At 38.0% G+C, this 23,860-nt stretch overlaps 1 protein-coding gene across 6 annotated transcripts; it reads left to right on the forward strand.

Annotated features, from left to right (window-relative positions):
- The first annotated feature begins 4,537 nt into the window (after window positions 1-4,537).
- On the forward strand, window positions 4,538-23,851 carry tbxa2r (thromboxane A2 receptor). Of its 6 annotated transcripts, none has more exons than XM_035908251.2 (3): window positions 4,538-4,656; window positions 17,274-18,101; window positions 21,950-23,851. In XM_035908251.2, exons 1-3 carry the CDS (start codon window positions 4,615-4,617, stop codon window positions 22,262-22,264), a joined length of 1,185 nt encoding a protein of 394 aa, XP_035764144.1. In that variant the 5' UTR covers window positions 4,538-4,614; the 3' UTR covers window positions 22,265-23,851. The 6 variants fall into 6 exon arrangements, 5 of the variants coding, with proteins under 5 accessions (XP_035764144.1, XP_035764145.2, XP_006792061.1 ...); XM_035908252.2 differs by having other exon boundaries at window positions 20,741-22,067; XM_006791998.3 differs by lacking the exon at window positions 4,538-4,656 and adding an exon at window positions 12,755-12,867.
- The last annotated feature ends 9 nt before the right edge of the window (window positions 23,852-23,860 follow it).

Consider the following 23,860-nt stretch of genomic DNA (forward strand, 5'->3'; position numbering starts at 1 on the left):
TATGTAGTATTCTACCATACAGCAAGATCGTTATACACCTGAAACACAAAAAGTCTGGAGTGCAAATTGAGCAGGGACCCCCCTGCACAAGCGCTCATACTCGACGCCCTTCCTGTTAAAAGTGTGTTTGAGCGTCTGCCAGCAGTAAACGGTGGCATTTCAAAATTGTGGTGCGACATGACTCCTGTGTTTATGGCCTCGTGCTGTTATTTCCTATAATCTGTCTTACGTTCCCTGGTTCCTTTCTGCCTCTCTGTGTGCAGCCAGGGCTCTTCCACTGACTGATTGCCGCTATTAAAAAAGAAAGGAGCGGGGATACTGTCTTGGTTTCCTTCTTCCTTTTGCAGTTTTATTTCTCAGTCTCATCCACCAGTTCTATTTTGTCATGTTGCTACACTCTTAGGTCTCAACATTCATCTGCTATTCCAATTTTATTTTAAAACAGTGGCCCCTGGCCTTGCCTAATGGCCTGTCCAAGGTTGTGGGGGGGAACCTTTTATCTTTGAAAGCTATTTGATTTTTAACTTTGAATAAAATATCAAGGTTGATCATTAGTGAATGTCCTAACTCATTTAAAATATCACATTTTGTTTCCAGTTGATGAAGTCCCACAAAAAAGAGAAATAATAATTATATTGGACCCCGCCCCGGAAAACCAGACGAGACTAATTTAAAAAAAAAAAAAAACTGGCAGCAATAGGATTGCTTATTTTCCATTTTAATTAGCCGACAAAAAAAAGAACTGACATTTTTTTTATTCCAAAAAGACTGATTGGTTTTCACAAAATAGCAGTTTCAATCCATTTGATGGCATGCTTGAATCCCCAGTTTGCTCAGTTAGAGAAGTATGATTTAAACCTTGTTTCTTAATTCAGCGTTCTGGAAAAGGTTGAGAAGCCTGGTTTCAAAACATATTTGAAAAGCAAACAGAAAAAGCTAAACTTTCTCATAAATATTGCACACAGAACAGCACATCCTCTTTCAAATTTTGCTTTTTGGATCTGGGATGATTCTTAAATGGGGCATTTAATCCAGTGTACACAATGGCTTTGGCACAGCGTCTGAACAGAAAGTCACATATTTCTTCTTGGATTGTTTTTTCCAAAATAGACCCAAACAAGGACAAGGAATGCCTCTGGTATAAATTTGTGATAAGTCATCATTTGGTGCTGACTTTGAAATACTTCTTTGAAAACTTCAAGAGCAGTAAACATGAGAATCTTCAAACTTTGCCTCGTGTCTGCTTTCCTAACAATGTTTCTAAAAACTCATTTGGACTCTGGTCTCAAATGTCAGCTAAAGCACTCAGTTCAAAATATGCTCAGTACTGTGGAGACAGATAATGGTTCTGTAATGGGAAACACAACATAAGAATGATGGCTTCCAGAAAAAAACAAAACAAGCATTCTGCTGTGCTCTACAGTGAATTTTCCATTAATGATTAAGGACACATGAAACCGTCTGCAATGGAACCATTAAAGCTTCCTTGTAAACATGTCCATCTGAACATAATAAACTTACATTCCAGCAGAGTGAGAGGCAGAGAAAATGAGTTCAGGATGAAAAATGAAGATGTGTTACAATTGTAGTTCGAGGAATACAGGCGGGAACTTCTAGCCAAGCTCTACGTGTTGGACTTCTCATCCGAGTGAATCTCAAATTTGCATAATGTAATCACTCAGTAATCCCAGTCTGGCCCACAAATATGAGCACCGATAAAAAGAGGGCGTTCACTAACCACTGCATCGACTGAAGTTCACCACATAATGACAGGGCGCACCGCCTGTGTCTTTTATGTCATCATTATAGGTTTAGAGTGAGTCGGTATGTTTGCTACCGCTGATGCTAAAAGCTTAGGTCTCATAGAATTCGGTGTCCATCCTCTGACTCTGCTAGTGTGGTTATTAACATAAAAGGTGGTGCACGGTTCCATTGCATGAAAGTGCTTCCTGTTTGGGGCTGAATTCTTTAAGTAGTCTTCAGGAATAGTTCCCCAGGCTTCTTGAAGGACATTCAAAGCTCTTGTTCTGCATTTGGCTGCCTCTGATAGATGACGATCTCACACTGCTTCAGTGTTAAGGTCGAGGCTCCGGAGTGACAAAACCATGACTGATAGTGTTCAGTTGTGTCTATTTCTATCCAGGTATGCTTTAACTACACTGTCAGTGTGTTTGGGATCAGCCCCACACCATGGCAGAGCTTCACTGTGTTTTACAGATGGCTGTAGACGCTCACTGCTGTACTTCATTCCTGACCTCCTCCATACAGCACACAGTGATGATGATTTATACTCCATAAGCTTTGTTGGCACTAGTTTTCAGTCTGCTTTTGTCATATCTCAGCTTTTTATCTTCCTTAAGAACAGCTTCTTGACAGCCACCCATCCACTGAGACCATTTTTGATGATACTTCAGTGGACAATCAACTGAAGAGTCAGATGCATCTTTCAGGGCCTGAGTCAGGTCTTTGCTGGATTTTTTTTTTTTTTTTTTTTTGCTCAGACTTGGAGGACATGACTTTTAAGGACCGTTCCTGTGCTGTGGATAGTTTTTGGCCTGCCACTTCTTCTTTTGTACTTCACTTGTCCATTTTCCTCAATTTTTAAAGAATACACGTTTTTGGCTAATAGCTCTTTCGGAATCACCTCGTCTACAAAGAGCTTCATTTCATCCCAAAAGTTTCATCCCTTGATTTGCTCCTTTTTCTAAGCTTGAAATTGAAGTGGGGAGTGGCTTAACAAAACAAATTAAAAAAAAATGCATTCCTCTGAAAATGGTCAAGTACATGGGCTGATTTGAAAAAGAATGAAAAAGCAGCGAATGTCCACCCCCCACCCCCCACCCCCCCACATCATCTATAATTGACTGAGACAGGACTCTGTGCCAGACACTCTAAACCCAGGCAATTTGCCAAATTCCTTTAATTTTAAATATGTTTATATTGTCTATTCTGTAAAATAGTCAGATGTCTATTCATATTAATGTACAGAATTCACCTGCTTGCTGCTACTACTGCACATTCACCCAATGTATATACTCTCTCTCTCTCTCTCTCTCTCTCTCTCTATATATATATATATATATATATATATATATATATATATATATATATATATACATATATATATATATATATATATATATATATATATAATGTTCTTCCTCTTCCTCCCCCCCCCCCCATTTTTGCACATGTCGAGGAGCGTGTCAGGCTACATTTCACTGTGTGTTATACTTGTATAACTAACTAGGAACCTTGAACCTTGAACCTTGAACCCCCCCCCCCCCCCCAAACTAAGCATGGAGATTACACAAAATCGCTTTCAAAATTTCAAAAGAGTCTGGCTCCTTGGAAGAAGACATGAAGGGTGGCTCCAGACTTCTGCACTGCACTGTAAAAGTCCTAAAAACAGATCTAGTGTGCAAATAAGAGTCAGACAGGCTGTAGGTTCCAGTTTTCATTGTATTTCAAATAAAAACAAACCCAAGCGCATTTGCAACATTCTTGATAACTCGGTGGAGTGGCGTGCTATTGGCCATATATCATGTGAGGTCTCATTCGAGTCGAGCACAACTTCCTCCCCCAGTGACCATGTGGACTTCTGTGACACATCAGCTGCTTAACTGTGACCTGCATGATACCACTGAACTATAAGAGCGTGGGATTATGTTTGGGGGAAACATAATGAACAGCTTTCCGGACAGAGATAGAAGTACTGTATAAAATGATGTTATTTAACTGAGAAGTTGAGCCATTATATTAAAGTAAGTGCAACAGCAACTTAAGGCATTTCGAACTTAATTGTTTTTGTCTGCCAGTTGTTTGGCTTCAGGACATAGAACTAAATTAACCTGAGAGGGAAGGACTAATTGTAGCATTGTCACGAAAGGCTTCAGGTTCAGATATCGAGTTTAATCAGCAGCATTTTACTGATTCAGCAACAATTCAGTGAAATCGTCTTTACTCCGAGGCTGTTTCTCATTTGTATATTAGTTAGTTTTTGGGAAATAACCCAAATAAACTACCTCGTTTCCAATTTGCTACATAAGTATTTATCACTATGTATCCACTCACCATTCAGTATAATATCTACTCCGAGTATAAATTATTACACATTTTATTAAATGTGTCACATATTTAGTCTTTTGGAATAATAACTGTATTTCTTAGTATTGAAAGTTTCCCAGTACAAGCGGGATGAATCACACTTTTCCCCTTGAGGAATTATCCACTTCTGTTCAGACATGCTTACACAGAATGATGGGAATGAAGTTAGAGGAGACCTTTGTTTTTTAATATGTTTTCCAAGTTGTGCTTGTAACCCAAATGAGATCAGAAGAAACCACTTGCAACTCTCTCAGGCATTTCGGGGGACAATGCCTTGTCATATGTAATGTCGCTTCATCTCGGGATTTCAGGAACAGAGCAAATTCACTGTGTCATTTCTGCGGCATCCATGAAAACATTTGCTACAGGTATGACCTTTGGCTAAGTTCAGGCAAAGTTCACTTGGCTGTTTTCTGGGGTAGCTTTCATGCCCTGGATCGTTTTCTCTACTCAGCTTGTTAGGCTAAAAGCAAAACAACACGCTTGGGGGCTAGAGTTCTGGGATGGATGCATGTCAGCGAAGAAATGGATATGTGTGCGTGCTCGCATGTAAGTTTGATTTACATTGTTCATCCAACGACAAACTGAACATTAGCTGCTTTCCACTGAGCTAACAAACTCGTTTCATTTACCTCTGATAGTTAAAGGGCTCGTTTTTTGCAGCTTAAGACATACACTTAAGTTGACCTACATACAAAGCAGTTGGTGGTCTAGCTCACCTTAGTAGATATTAAATAATATATTTACTGTTAAAAAAATAAAAAAATGAGAAAAACCATACCATGAGTCGTAGTTGCAAATGTACAAAGGTTTTGTCATTTGTTTATTTGCAGAAGCAGATAATGACAAATACTAATGCCCTTTAATCCTGGTATAAGCTCTGAAACCAAAGAAGAGGTGTGAAATGAAAGTGAATGGCGTGACTGCAATGCAGCATCACTTAATTCACACAGGTGCTGTTTACCCACGTTACACAGAATATACATTTCTCTCAGTTGCCAGAAATATAATGAATAAACATAAATGTAATATCTGAAACTGCACAACTAACTTGGTGGGAACAAAAGTTAAGAGATCCTCTTTATTTGGTCGTTAGGTCTCGGTATTTGTACGTTCATTATCATATGAATTCAGCAACAGCAGTGATTTATGATTTTTTTTGCAATATGAATCTTGAATATAAGACTTACATTATTATCTTGCTGAAGAATAGCAGATGCTGATCAATATTTAATCATTGTGATTTGAAGAATTAAAGAATTTAAAATATTGTTAAATACTTTGCAGGCCTTTCATGTAGGTCTACATACTGCTGTTGGCAGTATGTGCTTGTCTCAAGTAAAGAAATCAGCACTGTGGGAGGAATATGTGAATGCAAGTGAGCATATTTCTGTGTGTATGTGTGAGAGTGAGTAGTATAAAAGATGCAGGAGAGAGTGAGAAAAAGTATATTTGTGTTTTTGTGAGAGTTGGAAAAAAATTGCGTTAGGGGAGATAAAAGACTCGGTGCCAATTTTCCTACTATGGTCACACTTGCATAATGTTGAGGGAATCGCACAGAATCCTTTTAAGGTGTCAGCCAGAGTGGAGTATAACATCATTTACTGGAAAATTGTGCACTCACACACACACACACACACACACACACACACACACACACACACACACACACACACACACACACACACACACACACACACACAGAGTCAGAGCCAATGTAGGCAAACTACAAGGTAGAAACTAATGTGTATTGTATAGAATTTAAGCAGAGTGATGGGGACTGATGCACACAGACTCAATTATAACGTAAAGAGGAGTTTTTAACTTGTTTGCAGTTTAACAGTATATCTAATATGAATCACGCATTTTGGAGTTTTCCCATCCCCACCCACCCATTCTGTTTTCCTTATGCAGCGCATTACTGGAACAATTCTTTTTGCCTGATTTCGAAATTTCTTTCCTTTCTCTCTGCCTCCTTGTGCCTCCCCTCAGAAAAAGTCCGGTCCAGTCCAAAGAAAACATTGAGTGCATGGACTACGCCAGAATTAGATGCAGCCCAATCTGTTTTTTAAAATTGCATTTTAAAACCAGAGTAAGGCCAGTCCACTGTGTATTTGAGCGATTGTTTAACCAAATAACTTGCATTGCAACTGTTTACCATTTGAAAATGCTAAGTTGCACAACAGCACAAACGAGCGAGCGATGAAGTCAGCATGATGATACTGTGGACTGAGGGAGTATGTTTGTTCTGAGAATAACAAAGCACGAAGTCTGTACAAATACGACTGTATTGAAATGTAGTGTATTTGTACTGAGTTGAAGGGCCAAGAACAGCAAATAGGAGAGGCAAACTGATTATGCACTACATGCCAAAATAATGGTTAAATAAATAAAACCAACGCTGTCGTCCAGTGTAGTTACAAAAATGTGCTGCAGTATAGCTGATCAGGATTGCTTTAAAAAGTTGGTGTGTAAGGAATTTGCCGTGGACAGAGTCAAAAACATAGACCTATAAAACATTACACAAAAGTATTAAAAGCAAAATTTGCACATCAGTGTTTTAATGTATAGGTAATAAAAAACGTTTCATGAAAGAGGAAGCAGACTAGAACAGGCAGCGTGTTCCCAGCGAGTATCTAATATTTCCTTCCACCAGTCATTGCTCCCTAGTTTCCAGTTTCTTGCATCTCTCTACACTTTAGCTAGGAGATTTATTACTTAGCCTACTGAGTTTGTAAAAATGTTCCCATTTTTCTCACCAATGGCATAGCCCATTAGGCATAACATCACCAAGCAGCTTATTTCACTTGACAGCAAGGACTCTGGTCAGGACAGTGTAATACTTGGGGAAGTTCAGGCGACTCCCCAGATTACTTTGCTCATGTCGCTTGGTGAGTGATTCCTGGCTTAAACTGAGACTGACAAAGGTAGTAGCTTATTGTCTGAACCCTTCAGCAGAATGTCAGAGTTTCAAGTGTGATAAAGGATGTTCTTCAGGACTAACTGTTTGTTGGCAATTTAGTTTCAATTAGCTTAAAAAGAAACATTTATGTTTACTGCCTGGTTGCTGTAGCATTGCTTTATTTGGAGGCTGACCAATTATAAACCATACCTGCAAGGAGTTAGTTGAATAAATGTCCTAATCAAATGTTCTAATTGATGACCAGCAAGTATTCAGACTCAATCACATGTGTGTTAATACAATGCCAAAAAGTGGACATCCCAGCAGTCCACTCCCAGAATCAGATTGTCAGATGCTCATAGGGCCTCTGTTAGCATGTTAAATGTTCTTAATGGTATAATAATAACAATAAAAAGACTGAAAAAGTTTGTCTTGCTTGGAATAGCTGTAAGTAAAGTTTATTTATTTATTTATGAAGCGCTTTTCACAGACGGTCAAAATGCCCTGTACACAAAAGAAGTCAAATAAATGTGAATATTAAGTGTTATAGCCAATATAAAGATATGATAAGACACAATAAAACAAACATGTAGCTTAAAAATAAATTAAAGTTTCAACAGAAAGCCTATTTAAACAAAAAAGTCCAAATAGCCAGCTGAACATAGACGATGGCAGACCGATCCACAGACTGAAAGGCTCTGTGCCCTCTGGTCTTTAATTTGACGGCTGTGAAGGAAGACAGCAAGCAGTGCATATTTTGTAAGGAGCTGAGACATGTAACCTGGAGTCTGGTCATTTAGTACTTCATATGTTAATGCAGCAGTTTTAAATTGAATCCTAAAAACTACTGAGAGCCAGTGTAAAACATATACAACAGCAGTGATGTATGCTCGCTCACTAGAATGTGTTAATAATGGTCTGGTCGCAGCATTTAATAGAGGAAGCCTATTCTCTCCAAAGGAAACATGGTGGCATGACTTAGTTTTGCAAATCTGCATCTGAACAAACACAATAGTTCATGTCCTTTGTATATACAAGAATATAATGCAGATGTTTGGCTATAATGCCATACCATAGCACTGCATTTGTAAAGCAATTTGAACCCTTTAAAGCCGGTCAGAGCGGGCACGCTCCGTTTTGCGTTAACTATTTTTAAATCCCGGTAGAACTGCAACCACATAAGCTAGCGCAGTATTTATTTTTTGCATATGAAACCGGAGGAGTTGTACTTACATCTTATGCCATCAGCTTTGTCCTAGGTCACGGTTTCCTTCCACATATAGCTTTGCAAAAATTGCATATAAACCACTTGCAGCAACAAAAACATGATATTCCATAAACACGCTTTGCCGATCCGATCAGCTGTTTGTAACACTTCCTACGTCGGAATAGACATCAGCAGCGCAAACTATCGTATGTCCGCCATTACCTGCCCGAAACTGGAAGTGGTGTCATTTTCGCGGAAATGTAGTTTTTTACTTTCAAGGCCTTATACGCCTATCCGGTCTTTAAGTGATGATGTGACGAATCCTGCTTCCGGGCCTTTAGTAGTCTGCGTTTAATATGGCTTTTGTGTTGTTAACATGTTTAATGTTTTGTATTTTCTTCTATTTAATCTCAAAAAGCTCCTAAAAACAGTCAGTGATCACTGTTGACCTCCCTCGGCTTTTATTACCACTAATCATATATACCAGCTAGCCAAACTTCAGTAACCCTACAAACGTCACTGCTGTTTAGTTTTCTGTCTTCATTTATGTTGGAAGTGATAACAGAGCTGTATGTTTTAATTTGTTGCTATGTTGCATGTTGTATTTAGACGGAAGCCAGGCATCCATTTTCATGGCCGCCTGGATGTTAAACTCAATTGTTACACCTGGTAGAGAAGAACGCTGATCATTTTATTACAGATGAAAGACTTTAGACCGTTTTTCAACTCTCAGTGATGCTGCAGTGATCGTTTGATTTATGGACCTGCAGCAGAGTTTGAGCCCAGACACGGCTAGACATTGCCATCTGCCATCTATAATCCAGTTTTGAGTTCCCTCCTCAGACGCCTTAACGCCCACTCACATCCTGGGCCGTCTGACCTCAGGAAATCGCATGATAGGGTGGGGCCAGGTTTCACAATGAGCTCACCCAGCTGATTGTGACCCACACCCAGTTTCACACCTTGGCTCATGTGATTAGGTAGAGCAGGGGTGTCAAACTCAAATACACAGTGGGCTAAAATTCAAAACTGGAACAAAGTCGCGGGCTAACGTTAATATTTATTAAAATATGCACGTTAGAAAGGCCCCTTCACTGTCCACTTTTAAATCACGTCTTCAAACCCACTTTTATTCCTTGGCTTTTAACCTCAGTGAGACTTAGTTTCTCTTTTAATTGAAGTAGTTATTTAATTAATGATTTCACTCTTCTTTTATTTGGTTTTTATTTATATCTCGTGTAATTTTATTTTACAGTTCCAATGTACAGCACTTTGTGTCAGCTGTGGTTGTTTTAAAGTGCTTTATAAATAAAGTTGATGATGATGACGATGAAATATATTTATTCCTACAGATATAAGAATGAATCTTTTCTTATGGACTCAAACACGTTTTGCTGAAAAACTGAATATGGAACAAGCAAAGCTTAATACTAAACAATATATATATTAGCTGTATAATACCAGTAGGCCAGCTCTAATAGTAATTTGGTATGGCTTCGCGGGCCAAATGTAATTAGTCTGCGGGCCAAATTTGGCCCGCGGGCCAGAGTTTGACACCTATGAGGTAGAGGATCATCAGGGGGTCCTTTGTTCCTCTTTGGGGAGAAACTCCCACTGGGTTTAAATCTGTGACTCTCCACCATTTGACCTTAGAACTGAAGAAGCTTCTCGGATGAGAGGTGAAACATCTTCAAGCAACTCAAAGAAGTCCAGACGCGTTTCTTTCCAAGCTCCTTAGATGACTTTCTGTATCGTTTCTGGGATGCTTAGAAGTCAAATTGCACTGCTGGAAATAGTTTATTTTGATGCACATGCTGTTTGTTTTTGGGTTTTTTTGCATATTTGCATTATAATATTTTTTTTGTTTTTCCTGCAGTATATAAAAATTGGTGTATTTCAGAAAAACAAAACTATGAAGACACAAAATAAATTTCCTGTGGTGGGAAACTATTTTGTGCAACTTTTTTGTATTTACGGTTTTAAGTGATAAGCCTCTTAAATTTGTCTAACTAGAAATATATGTTAAAAAAACAAAAACGATTTTCAATTTCTTCGTAGTTTGTAGTTTTTGCTAGTTATGTAATTACTATGCACCTAATGCATACATATTATTAAAATTTGGGCTATAATGGTTGTATTGATGTATAGCAACTTGAAATGCTCCCAAAAATGGCACTACAACAATACAAGCTCTGGCGGACTTGGTTCTGTTAGGTCTTAAAGGGTTAAAAACAACATCAACAGGGATCACTAAAGTGCCATACAATAACAACATTCACTATCTGGGCCCACGTCCTCATTTTTGACAGCGCTTCAGTAGGTAAAAGTAATGCTTTGACATGAATTGAGCTGCGATTTGGGGAAGGCCTTGAAGGGGGCTAGCGATGGCTCCCGGGCCTGGCAGATCCCTATGCACTAAATAGAAATGAAGAAGTTAAAGAATTGGAAACAAGGAAGGAGGGTGGGGCACGTAAACACCTTGCAAAATTAGGGGAACCTATGTCAATGACAACCGGAAGAAGTGTGTTTGGACGCGTGGTCTTGCTCCTGAAATTCCAATACGTAATCTCCAAAACATACGAGACGAACACAGGCCAAAGGGTCAAAGAGCTGAAGAAGTTAAAGAATAAAGAATACATAAAAAAATCACTTAAACTCGCTGGGTCGAAGGCTGGGGAGTAAAAGTGTGGTTTTTAAACGAGATCTCAAAACAGCAAGTGAAGGAGCGATGGCAAACGATTCCACAGTTTTGGAGCCACAAGTGCGAAAGCTTTGTCACCTAGGAATGAGTAAAAGCATCTGGTCTGTTGACCTGAGGGAATGAGATGGGACATACTGTACAGGTGCAGCAGTTCAACAAAATGTGGCACAACCCTTAACAGACAGATTAACTAAAATTAACTGAAATGCACAGCATCATGGTGAAAATCAAACACAGCATATCGGCATAAACACCTCACACCAACTTTCAAGCAGACTGGTGGATGGGGAATGATGTTGGTGGGGCACCTTGCAGTAATTCACCATGGACTCCTGTTTATATTTCTGGTGGGAAATGTGAGGCCAACTGTCCTACAGCTTAAACATCATTGATCATTGCAATAGGACACAGCAGCAGATCAACATGCTCAACGTGTTTAAAGTGCTGCATACAAGCTACTGAGTGATAAAGTGTACATAGTATTCGTATGTACACTTTGCATAGACGTCTGTAAAAATGTTCTTTTTCCGGCAGAAACATGCACTGTCATGTCAGAAAGTCATGTTGTTTATCTAAAAGAAGTTTAAAAAGTTACTATATAAAGGAGAACGTTCCAGATGTTTTGGCATCACACCTCTGGTTCTGTTTCTGGTTTAGACAGGGTGTACAAATAAGGAGGGAGTCTATTGGAAGCATTCGAGACAGCTTGCCGTTGAGATTTAAAACAAGGCCAGTCATGTAAACAATAGTCCTGAGAGGGAGAACTCAGTGGCCTGCGACCTTCCATCACTTTGAAGTGTTTATGCTTTTCTACAAGATTATATTCAAGTATTTATCTGCATGCTTTCCTGCATGTGTCTCCATTAAATGCAAGCATCTGACATAAGTTTGTATCATAACTTTGGAAAGCTTGCTTTTACTCCCACGATCCATTCAGAGATGTTTTTGTCATTTCTTTCCAATGCACGAATGCTATATAGGTTACACACAGACTGATATCTTTAGGCTTTAAAATCCATAACTTTAACTACATTAACAGAAGAGTCTGGTGTGTTGCGACCCATAAAACAGACTTTTGGACATGCGGCTGGCCCAGGTTTTTGCCAATGACGGGCAGAAAGTGAGATATTTAGAAACAATGCCACACAGTTGTTGTTTTGATTTGATTTTACCGCTTGTAAAAATGTTGCTACCCACAAAGCATCATAACTACACTGGACCTTTGTTCTTCTTTTGTGTCTGCCACTCATGCTTTGCCATGGCTTCCTGGATGCAGATAAAGGACAATGATTTGAGATTCTCGTACTTTTCTCTCTGCAATCCTTTACGTTCGTGTCGCTTCAGATCCAGCAAAAGAATTTCTGGTAGTATTCACAAGTGACAAGTATAGAAATTGAACATTGTTTCTAATTCTGTTCTTGTTTTCATTTTATCATAGAGCTTTATAATTAAAACATATTTTTGTGACTGTAAACAGAGTTTAATTGAATGTTAACGGCCTTGCGGTAACTATTTGTGTCAAAACATCTGTCCTCCAGCCTGTTTTCCAAAACATGAGATAAAATGCTCGAGGGACAACTTTGTCCTTATTAAAACAACCTGATTGCCGTCCATGTGTTTTAGTTTGTTTGTTTTTTCATTTACTTTTTGCTTGTTAACCTTTTTAGATCACTTGCCAGCCTTTGAAAGCAAACACTTTTACAGTCCTACTTTTTTTTTCTATGCTCTTCTGCTGCATGGAAAAAGAAAGAGTGCCTTCCTAAAGCCCTCCCCTCCTTTGACTTCCTGGGAGGAGTGTACTGTGCAAAAGGAAGCAAGACTAGATGAGGAGGAGATGAGTATCAGAGTAGGAAGAGGAGAGGAGAGGACACAGCTGGGGGAAGGGAGTAAAGATGAGCCAGGGTTGCTACTAAAGGTCTTTTTGTCATCAAGCTGAACTTGTGATGTAAGGTATCTATCCCATGTCTTCTAGTCGTTATAATTTGCATAATTTTTGATCTTTTAAGAGAGATGTTAACGATGGAGAAGTAAAAACTTTACAACTGCAAGACAAGTGATCCTTGAAAACAATTCTGTGAAGTCTTCTTTAATACTCAGTGATTTGTAAGTGCTAAGCTTTTTTTTTTCTTATATTACTGCATATGCGCAAACTACACAGGTTTTATATACTTTTATCATTTGTATTGTATGTTATGGTATATCATAAGGACAGTTAATTATTGATTCTTATTCATCTTCTTTAAACCAGCACTAAAAAAATCATTTTATACAAATAGGAAATGTACCTCTGTGGCTAAAAGTGCAAAAATATAATACATTATACATTACTGATCTCTTAATACACTCTTACAAACTCACTTGCCTGGGTTTGGAAAACCTTGCGGGTTAATATTGTTTTGCATGCATTCACCATTCTCAACATTTCAGGACAGGTGCAAAACTCATGAATGCATTTCTGTGGTTTTCCATTAGGCCCATTGGTAAAGCACTTTTACTGCCATTGTGGAACAGTATTTAGTGTGACATATTGATCTTGGATTCTAACAGGCACTTTTGGCTAATTGCTCTTTAAAAAGGTTTTCTAGATCATACGAGAGCAGGTTCATCATATAGCACTTCCTAAGGACGTGAAGGATTTCATTACCTTTTGTAAACTGTGCAATGACTTGTCTCAGTTTCTGTATCTTCTGTTTTCTGTGGCAAAAACATGTTGCCACAGTTTTTTGGGTTCTACAGTTCTTAATATGTATCCACTCTATTAACGAGATTAAACAAATATTATAAAATTCTGATGTAGTAAAGGAAAGGGGCTCATATCTTAGTTTCATGGCTGATTCATAATGGTTTCCACCACTCGCACAAACATCAAAGCAACATCAAAATATTCATCCGAGTTGTTTTTGATGAATGGGCAAATAATTGGTGTACTGAACCTGATTTCATGATCTCCTTTTAGGCAGTGGCATTTTCAGCACTAGGCATTAAGTTCTCCTAAACTAGTTTGAAGGATAAATTTGATGCTTTACAAGATTACTGCATGAAAGCAGGCTAAAAACAGACACCTGTTTGGTGTTTTAGTGGTTCAGTTGTTTTCATTCCTAACGAGTTACCAGTCTGTGCCCAGTTGGCGTGTGAAACAATACAGGTCCTCTATGCCCACTTGGAGAAAGTCTAGACCATTTGGATTGTTTTATTGTTTCACTTCAAATCAGAAGCAGTTAGCCTAATTGTTTTGAAGTTCAAGTCACTTAAGTTGTCTTCCTGCCTGTTAAATGTTCTGTGCATTCCACTCTGCATTGTTATGATTTCAAATGTAGAAGCAAAACAATAGACTACAGGAAAATGAATGGACAAGTGGAAGAAAATTCCCTATGGGGGGAAATCCAGCAGTCAGATTTTAGTTTGCACAATTTCTAGTCATTGAAATTAGAAGTGTCAAGACAATGGTCACTCGCTGCTGCCAATAATACACAACTGTCTGAGACAGCTTTTAGTTTTATTCTGCTGCATTTTAGTGTCAGTACATGTTAATAACAGCATCAGAAGCTTTTTGCTTTTAAAAACCTGTATAATTCTCCGTTTTGTCCTTTATTGTCTTTATTTGTCTTTTTCTGTTGCATTTCTGTATATCCTCCTCCCATGATGCGTCTTCTTAAAAGCTACTGCACAAGTATAGCACCAAACAGTGAAATAGTGAAACAAACATTCTGATGGTGATAGAAAATCTTTTACTGGATTCACTGATGTGTTTTGTAAATAGTGCCAAACACAATCCAAAGTATAAATCCAACTAAGCAAAATATAGAACATATAAAACACATCAAAGACTTGAACTGAGAAAATCTACGAGTTCTTAGAAAAGTATTTTGATGGCAGCAACGCACCTCCAAGAAGATGGGACTGGGCCATGTTTACCACTGTTTGGCATTCTTTTAAGAACAGTCCATAAACATCTGGAAACTGAGGGGACCAGGTGCTGGACTTTTGGGAGAGGAATGTTATCTCATTCTTGTCTGATGTATTATTGTGGCTGCTCAATAGTCCTGGGAATACTTGAGCATTTCTTCTGTCTTGATGCTTCAAATGATTTCAGTTGGTGAGAGATTTGAGCTACAGGAGGCCAATTTAAGTGCCCAGACTCTTCTGATATGAAGTGAATAAAAGTCTTTCATTGCTGAAGGTGCTTTTCCAGATCAGTAATCTGTCAGTTCATGGGCACTAATTCACCCCCAGGGCTTTTGAACTACTCTTTCTTCTTAAGCCCAGAGAAATCGCTGGCCATGTTTACAAAAAAGAATTTCAAATTTCAAATAATCTGACAACAGAACAGTTTAGTCCATTTTAAATTACCTTTGACTCTTGAACATTTCTCTATCATCTTCACACATGGGTTCTTTTTTGCATGACAGAGCTTTAACCTGCATTTGCGGGCACGCAACATGGCAACATGACATGACAGAAAAAAGTCTTTGCAATATTATGTTGAGCAACAATATTCTGAAGTTGCTCCATACTTGCTTCTTTTCTTTTGTCTTCTCTTTTTTTGCAGATTGGTGAACCTCTGCCTCTCTAAAATGTGTTTTTTTTATAGCCATTCGTGTTACTGATCTGTTGCCAGTAACCTAATTAGCTGCAAAACATTCCTCTGGCTGTTCTTTTTTTAGGTCCACTTACTTTTCTGGCTTTTTGTTCTTCCCATCCCAACTTCTTTTGAGACATGTTGCTGCCATTAGATACAAAATCAGCTCATATTTTTCCCTAAAGTTTTAAATGTTCTCAGTTTAAATATTTGGTATGTTTTAGATTCGCTATTGTGAATAAAATATTGGTGTACTAGATTTGCAAATCTTTGGATTCTGTTTTTCTTTACATTTTACAACTTCCCAATTTTGGGGGTGTTTGTAAGTAAGGTAACAACACATTACTGAACAGGCATAATTTTATAGAGTATAGTACAGGCATATGTTTCTCATTGAAGTCTTTCTCTTAGATCATACCGTATAGTTTTTGTATATAAATTTGTTTCTTAAAGCAATAACCTACAGTTTCTGTTTATTTCTTTAGTTAACACAGGATGAAATCAGTATCTTGGTGATATGCTGTGAAACAAATATTTAGATTAATGAAAGCTATGGATATTTGTTTCCATATTACCATCCCGAGACTTCTTTTTTTTTACTGGGGAAAGAATACCAAGAGCTGATTATGTCATTCTGTGTTTATTTCCTTTTAGTGCCACCAAACTGAACTTCCTGGCAGGATATGCTAGCTCTCCCACTCTGTCTATTTCGGTCTCTCTGTCACTCATTCCATCTCTGCCCCATACTGTCACTGTCTGCATGCGTTTGTGTGGGTGCTGTGTACATCTACGTCTGAGCTGTTACTTTGCATTCTAAAGGTTTATTTTCATAGTTTAGGGCAATCAATCTTGTCGACACTAAAAATACTGGATCCCCTGATATCTGGCAACAATGATTTTACCTCCAGATAAAGGGTTTTTAATAATACAGACGCACTGTCAACTTTCTTTGCTATGTGTTTAATCATCCATACAACTGTTCATGGCATTTTCAGCCTCTGTTGTAGCAATACAATACTGATGTCATAACAACCAATGAAATGATGAAAAATTATAAAAACAAAGAAATGATCGTTAACCAGAATTGTATTTTTAAACTACTGACTGTTGAACTACTGTGACACCTCAATGTGTTTTGCTTTTTTGCATGATAAGATAGGCTTCAGCCATTAAAGATGCTCTGATTAGAAATATGATGTGTTGCAGTATGCTCGATGTAAATAAAGAGTTGGGAAAGTGCCATTTAGAGCTGTGTTAGAGTAAACACATTTTTTATCTTGGACGTCACCACATCTGAAGTGCAACAACATCGGTCCACCTCTTCTGACAGATTATGTCACCTTCGCTCAGTTTGTTTATACTGTAAGAGTCGACCCAACCAGCAAAAACTCATAAAAATATACAGAGACAGTTCTTTCTTACACTATATAAACTCCTTAGAAAACTCAGGGATTTTAAGCCAAACTCTTGGTGCTATGAGGTTGCAGTGCTGCCACAGCATGCGAGAACAATAGGATTTGACTGTCTGGTGGTCCAACTAAGCTAACCATGCAATACACAATGACACAAAATGTATGTATGTAGTAGTCAAAAAAATTAAATCCTTCTGCTAATAATTGTAGTGTCCCTGCAATGGGTATTGTGTGGCTGTCCAATTACTATTATTTTGGTGCTTGGATGAATGTATTATATTTTTTATGTAACTTTCTGTTTGTTTGTTTGATTGATTGATTTTTTTGTTTGTACTCTTCTAACTAGTATTGTCTTTCCATCTCAGAGTCACCTCAAGTCAACGAGTGTGCACCAGCTAGCCACGATGAATACCTCAGATGCCAACAACACTCCACAATGTTACTCCCTCAAAAGCCCTCCGTTCAATTACACACATCCCATCAGCTCAGCATACTTCTCAACCATCTTCAGCACTTTGGGAATCACCTCAAATCTCATTGCCTTCATTGTTCTCGTCAAATCTTTCCGACGAATGCGGAATCGGTCACGGTCTTTCTTCTTAATCTTCCTGGGCGGTCTTGTAGTTACTGACTTTATGGGTCTTTTGGTCACAGGTTCCATTGTGGTCTCCTTCCATTTCACACGTTTTAATTGGCGCCAAGTAGATCCTAACTGCCACTTCTGCAACTTCATGGGTATGTCTATGGTCTTCTATGGACTGTGCCCACTGCTGCTTAGTGCCACAATGGCCATGGAGCGCTTCTGTGGCATTAACCGTCCATTTGAACGCTCCACCAACATGAGCAAGAGCCGGACAGTCTACATGGTGCTGATGGTATGGTTGGCTGCTGGCTGTATTGCTTTGCTGCCCTTAATAGGCATCGGGAGCTACCACATACAGGCTCCTGGTTCTTGGTGTTTTTTCAACATCAGTTCGAAAGGAAGTGATATGGTCTTCTCCCTGCTCTTCTCCTTCGTGGGGTTGACTTCGATCGTTGTGTCATTTTTACTGAACACAGTGAGTGTGGTGACGCTTATCAAGGTGTGCTGCGGACAGGACAGGACACAGCGGAGCCGTGACCATGAAGTCGAGATGATGGTGCAACTTATCTTGATCATGATTATTGCCTCTATCAGCTGGTGCCCCCTCCTGGTGAGTTTGTTTGTTTGGTTGGTTGCTTGTTTATTTGTTTCTTTGGTTAGTTGGTTGGTTTTGGGTAGGTTGTTGTATATAGACAAAAAAAAAAAACAATTAATATAACTAATGCGTAATACACTAGTAATACAGAACCAAATTTAGCAATTTCACTCTTAAATAGCATAAATAACAGTAAGCACTAAGTCATGACACAGACTGCACCAATTTTCATCTTTTATGCCACACCAGTTACTTTATTGCCTAATAACCTACATGAACACAAATTATTAATGGCTAAAAAATAATTTTTTTGTATTGTTTGTTGTTGATTTTTTTTTGGTTTTAATCTTGATTTTTTAATTTTAGTATAAAACACAAAGGATTTTATGCTATAATTTTAAAAAACTGAATTTGTTTCATATTGCGTAAATAAACAAAAACTATTTTGAAAACAGGGAAAACAATGACATTTCCTGTTATTAGACTGATTACTAAGAATTATTTAAAAAAAATATTATTATTATTTTAAACTTTCTTACTTCTTAGAAACAGGTGAGAGATCCAGTTCCGTATCTCAGTTCAGTTGAGGTGAAGCCTAGCACAGCTACCCACTACAGCTACCTACGTCAGCACCCAGCTGTCAGTCACATGCAAAATTATACATTTTTTTAACCATGATAACATTTAAATTGGTGACTTAAAAACATGCAAAGCTAGGCACTTAGCACTTCTCTTATTTATTTGTTTATCTTTTCAAACAGCATGAGGAATTATAGCATTTTTCCAGTCTATAACATTAATAGTTAGTAAACCTCATTTTCTGGAACAGCAAACTATGTAAAAATATAACTGATGATAATTAAAGTCACATTAATGCTGCTGTTTTCTTGTTCACAACACGGCAATTCCTCATATAATGGGGTGTAATTTTCTATGTTTATTTAAGGTACTATAATGTTCTGTTAATAAAAAAATGCTTTTTGTATCTTTTTCAATTATATAGCACTCTGGCATTTTACTGGACAATAAAATGCCCAGTTTCCATTAGTCTACAAATAATAATTAACGAGCAAAGTCATTTCTATGCTTGGAAATGACACTGGAAATGACTAGTCAGTCGGCTAATTCCTGTGTTATTCTACAACACCAGAGAAGAGGTGAGTCAGAGAGAGAGCCGAAAAGAAAGAGATAACACTTTCAGGTAGAGCAATTCAGTGTCAAACACATGTAGCCAAGGAGATTTCCAGACAAGCAGAAATGGAGATGAGACTGAAGGGCCAGACAAATTATTTATGAGTCTAACATCTGATTGTTTGACTAATTTATGTAAGCGTTCTGTTATAGGAAGAGTTGTTACATAACACTGTGTGTACATTAAGTGCTTGAACAAATACTAGTACACCCCTGTCTCTTCATATTAACTTTCTATGAAGTAGCGACCAGTCTTTGGTCAAGAAATGTTTTATTTGTAGCAGCTTTTTCAAATCTAATCCTCATATGAAAGAAACAATTTATCTGATGACCCAGAGAGTGAACTGATGTGATGTTGCAGGATAAATGGAGCACTCTGGTCTTGTGCAACAGTCACTGCCCTCCACAGAAACATCTGGCCCTTTTTCAACCAGTGTAACAGTGTGTTGGACTCCATAATTGCAGTCTGGTCTATGTGTGTGTTGTGTGATCATAAGACCAATGGAAGAATTCACTTCCTTCTGTTGTAGGCAGAAGGAGAAGATTTCTCTTGTTTTTACCTTCTTTTAGGCTAGGTTTGTGTTTCTTGACAATGAATTTTCTATTTTTTCATGATCGAAGAAATACTCAGAATATATATATAAAAAACAAAAGTAGCCTGATGGGCTAAATATTTATAAAGACTGTTCACTAAACATTAATCATGAGGTTGTGATAGGAAATTAATATCTTCAAGATACTGCAAGGTGACACACTTACTTTTACTGTGTCCACCTGCTGTTGTGTGGAAAATGGTTTTCATATGTTTGAAAGCACCGCGCCATGACCTTAACTATCTAGTTTTTTGTTACCAGCGCTTCTTTTAAAATGTTTGAACCTTAATGAGGCACCACAAGGCCCTAAGCTCCTTTTCTCTGCTCCTCTGTGTATGCTTCAATTCTTCTTAGTGATGCAGCCTATTTACTAGCTGATCTGAAAACCGTCTGTACTTACCCTGGATCAAAGAGCCCCTTAATGCCCCACTTGAGATGACATATTTCAACTCAAGAGTGAAGCAGAGCCTTTAAAGGAAAACATCTAGTACAATGTCAAACAGCGCTGAAAAAGTCCAGAAAGGTCCAAGACTCAAAATAAAACCCAGACCTTCGATGGGAGGCATTATTTATAGATACTGATGAGATACTGATGCGTTTTTAATTTGTATAAAAATTAGACAATTTCAGTTACGTTCAGCCTATCTTGCATTATCTACCTATCATTTTTATACTTCTAATAGGAATCACTTATTGCATAATTCAGTTCTTTACACTTTTGCTTTCCTATGTGTAGTTAAAAAAAAATCAACTACTTCATTTTTTAACTGAGTTTGCCAGAGAACAAAATAATAAGGACTAAAGTCCCTGAGTGGAGCACACATTTTTCTGCAGTCTGGTCTAACATTAGTTGTGTGATACCTTGTACAGATATACATTTTGGTGCACATGAAGACTTCTGAAGTTCCTGATGCTAATGTGGTTTTGTTCGGCATACGAATGGCCACCTGCAATCAGATTTTAGACCCATGGATTTACATCATATTTCAAGTGTCCCCACTAAGGCGAGTAAAACGTGAAACGAAAATCTAACGCTGCTCATCCGCCATCACCGCTCACCCCCATGGCACCGTATTTTTGCCAATTAGTTGGTCACGTGCCCTAAACATCTCCAAATGACAGATTTGTACACATCAGTCCACTTCACGCACTGCCGCTTCCAAACCAATACTTATATGCTCAAAGTTTCGTTCCATTCTTTCTCCAGTTAATAGCCATTAAACTTCTCATCATGCTTGTTTTTTGGCCTTGCACGTTCTTTAATTTGGAAAAATTAACACACGTATGTTCTGTCATCAGAAACATGGTAGCTTTTCGTTTTGCAGATTTTCATTTCATTTAGTTTCTAATATTTTTTTCCTTTGGAGTAGAGCTGCAGAAATCCTGGAAGTACTGCTGGACAAATGCAATCAAGCAACAGTTATCTGCAGTTGAGCCTATATGAAACAGCCTTATTCTTAATGTCAGTTTTCTTCTTTGTTTTTGAAAATGAAAATAAGCCAATGTTAACTGGCACTCTGCAAAACATGAGCCCATGGAGTACCAATACCACTGAGAGGCATTTGCCTCACAAAAACGCTTCATCTTGCATGGTCTCTTGCATTGCTTGGATGCAGAAACTCAGGAGAACAGAACTGTGACACAAGCTAAATTTTGAAAAGAAACTATAAGCAACACTAGGCCGGTTTTTAATTCCTGCAGGAGCTTGTTAGCATGTTTTCCCCCTTCTGGAGACAGTTGGGGTAATGCTAATAATGCTGTGCCTCACATGAAATGTGGATAATTGGGTAATGGGTAATTAGGCTATGTTACAGCAGCCACTGCCTCAGGGACACCATGACAAAATTAGCCTAGCCTTTCTTTTTAAACTAGACATAACTTATAGTGAATGCTTGTGTGGATCTGCAATATTAACCTATTTGATCTCGCTTCTCTTATTCACTTCTTCCAATCTCTTCCTTTTGCTATTTCTTATTTTCTTTCTTTACCATCTTCTCCTCCGTCAACTGCTTCCTCCTTCATGCTTCTCTTTACTTCTGCTTTTCTCTGTCTGTCCCTACATTATTCCTCCACATCCAGGTCTTTATTGCTCAAACTGTGTTCTCCAGCGATCCTCTCGGGGTCAGGAAACTGCTGCTGTACCTCCGCTTTGCCACCTGCAACCAGATCCTCGACCCATGGGTTTACATCCTGTTCCGGAGGGCAGTCTTTAAGAGAGTCTACCCCCGCTTTGACTGGTCCCGGAGCTCAATCATGACTTTGTACCCATATTTTCAAGAGACTGCACGCAGATTGACACGATCTTCATTAGGAAACAACCCGGGCTCAGATGAAACAGGAGAAACAACAAAGTCAAATGTCACTCCTCCATCTACCTTAAAGTCACCTGACTGAGGGTCATGGTACAGTGTGTGTTTGTTTCTCTGATCAGAAATGAGTGATCGCAGGGATCAGACATCTACTCTCAGCGCCATACATCGCACTGAAGTTAACTATATGCACTGCTAACTAGATATACTGCTGCATTAAGTTAACCGTATTTAATGTACCATTAAATAGGATAAATTATCGTGTTTTCTCTTTGTTTGATGCATGCTTAGACCTGATGTTGTGCTAACCATTTTAGGAGGAAACCCACAGGCAGCCTAGTCCCATGAACCTGAAATATAGAAATTGTAATATTGTAGAAGTTCCCATTGTTAACAAGAAATATTATATTATACTATATTCACATACATTTGTTAATAGTTACTCTGACTGAACATGTCACAAACTCTGAAAACCTATCAAAGCTTGAAAAATGCTAAAAGATCAGTTTCTTGCATTTAACTTCATTGTTTTTTACTGAGGGAGATATTCTGTTTCAAGGTTGTCTGTTACATATGGGCTGAAGGATGTTTACAAGAGGAAAAAAGATGGATTATTACAAAATATTGTAATCTTGTAGTCTTGACCCACCTTTCATTCCTGTATATTTATCTAGAATATGTGCAGTGAAAACAGTGTGTTAGCAATTCCAATGTGTTTGAACGTTAGTATTGGAATATATGAAGAAATGAGGGATCAAAAGATGGTAACTTCATTATAAGTTGAAATTCCCAACTACTTTGATTTGTATTTGGTCAAACTGACATAGGAAGAAAGCTAAATTCTGTTTTTTTACATACAAGGTTTAAATTGTTTATCACCTATTACAGTGTTGTATGACAATCATATTGATTATTGTGTCTCAATTCAGTTACTTCCAAAGTGGACCCTTGCAGAACAGGACAATTTAACGCAGATCAGCCTCAACCAATGACACAACACATGTAGACAAAGTTATTGTATGTATTTCTTTAACAAATTAATATTTTACTGATAACTGGTATGTCGTTCTCATGATCTCCAGAAATCATCTCTTTATTCTCCCTAACAAATACTGGTATGTAGTCACTTAGATATAATTTTTTTTTGGTATACCATCCATTAAAATGCACAAGTGCTGCTCAACTGAATGGAAGGTGTTAATTAAAAATGATGTATTGTGCCGACGTATGGTTAAGTGTGAAAATGCATGTGTGAAGATTTATAATTTGAATGAACTGACCCTTTAAAAAGGAGGACTCAGTTCTTGGAGGAAGTTCAGTGCATCCTAAACATCTAGATAAACTACAATTAGATAACCTAAACAAGTACACTGTCTAGAGTTTAAATTTGGAGAACGTTATTGTATTTTATTTTGATTGTTATAAAATCTTCTGCCTCTTTGAGATCTCAAGGCTAAGATTTAAAGTTGATGTGCACTGAGAATATGTTTTGTTAAGAGAGCAATTTTTACACTCATCATGGATATAAAGTAATGCACGCTGTAATATCACTCAACTCAACCAGTCTTCCACAACAGTTTTTTTTTTACTCCATAAAAGTTCTTCCATGACAGTGAGGAGTAAATGTTGATTGTTCACGTAAATAAAGGCTCAATAAAACAGAAATATTTGTTGCTGTTAA

This window comes from Neolamprologus brichardi, chromosome 15 (genome assembly GCF_056152115.1).
Source record: "Neolamprologus brichardi isolate AB-2024 chromosome 15, ASM5615211v1, whole genome shotgun sequence".
NCBI lineage: Eukaryota > Metazoa > Chordata > Actinopteri > Cichliformes > Cichlidae > Neolamprologus > Neolamprologus brichardi.

Bases quoted from the DNA above. Each gene is read 5' to 3' on its own strand.
- tbxa2r (XM_035908251.2), top strand. From the start codon at position 4,615: ATGCATGTCAGCGAAGAAATGGATATGTGTGCGTGCTCGCAT. The intron at 4,657-17,273 runs GTAAGTTTGATT...TTTCCATCTCAG, and splicing joins ATATGTGTGCGTGCTCGCAT to AGTCACCTCAAGTCAACGAG. The intron at 18,102-21,949 runs GTGAGTTTGTTT...CTCCACATCCAG, and splicing joins TCAGCTGGTGCCCCCTCCTG to GTCTTTATTGCTCAAACTGT.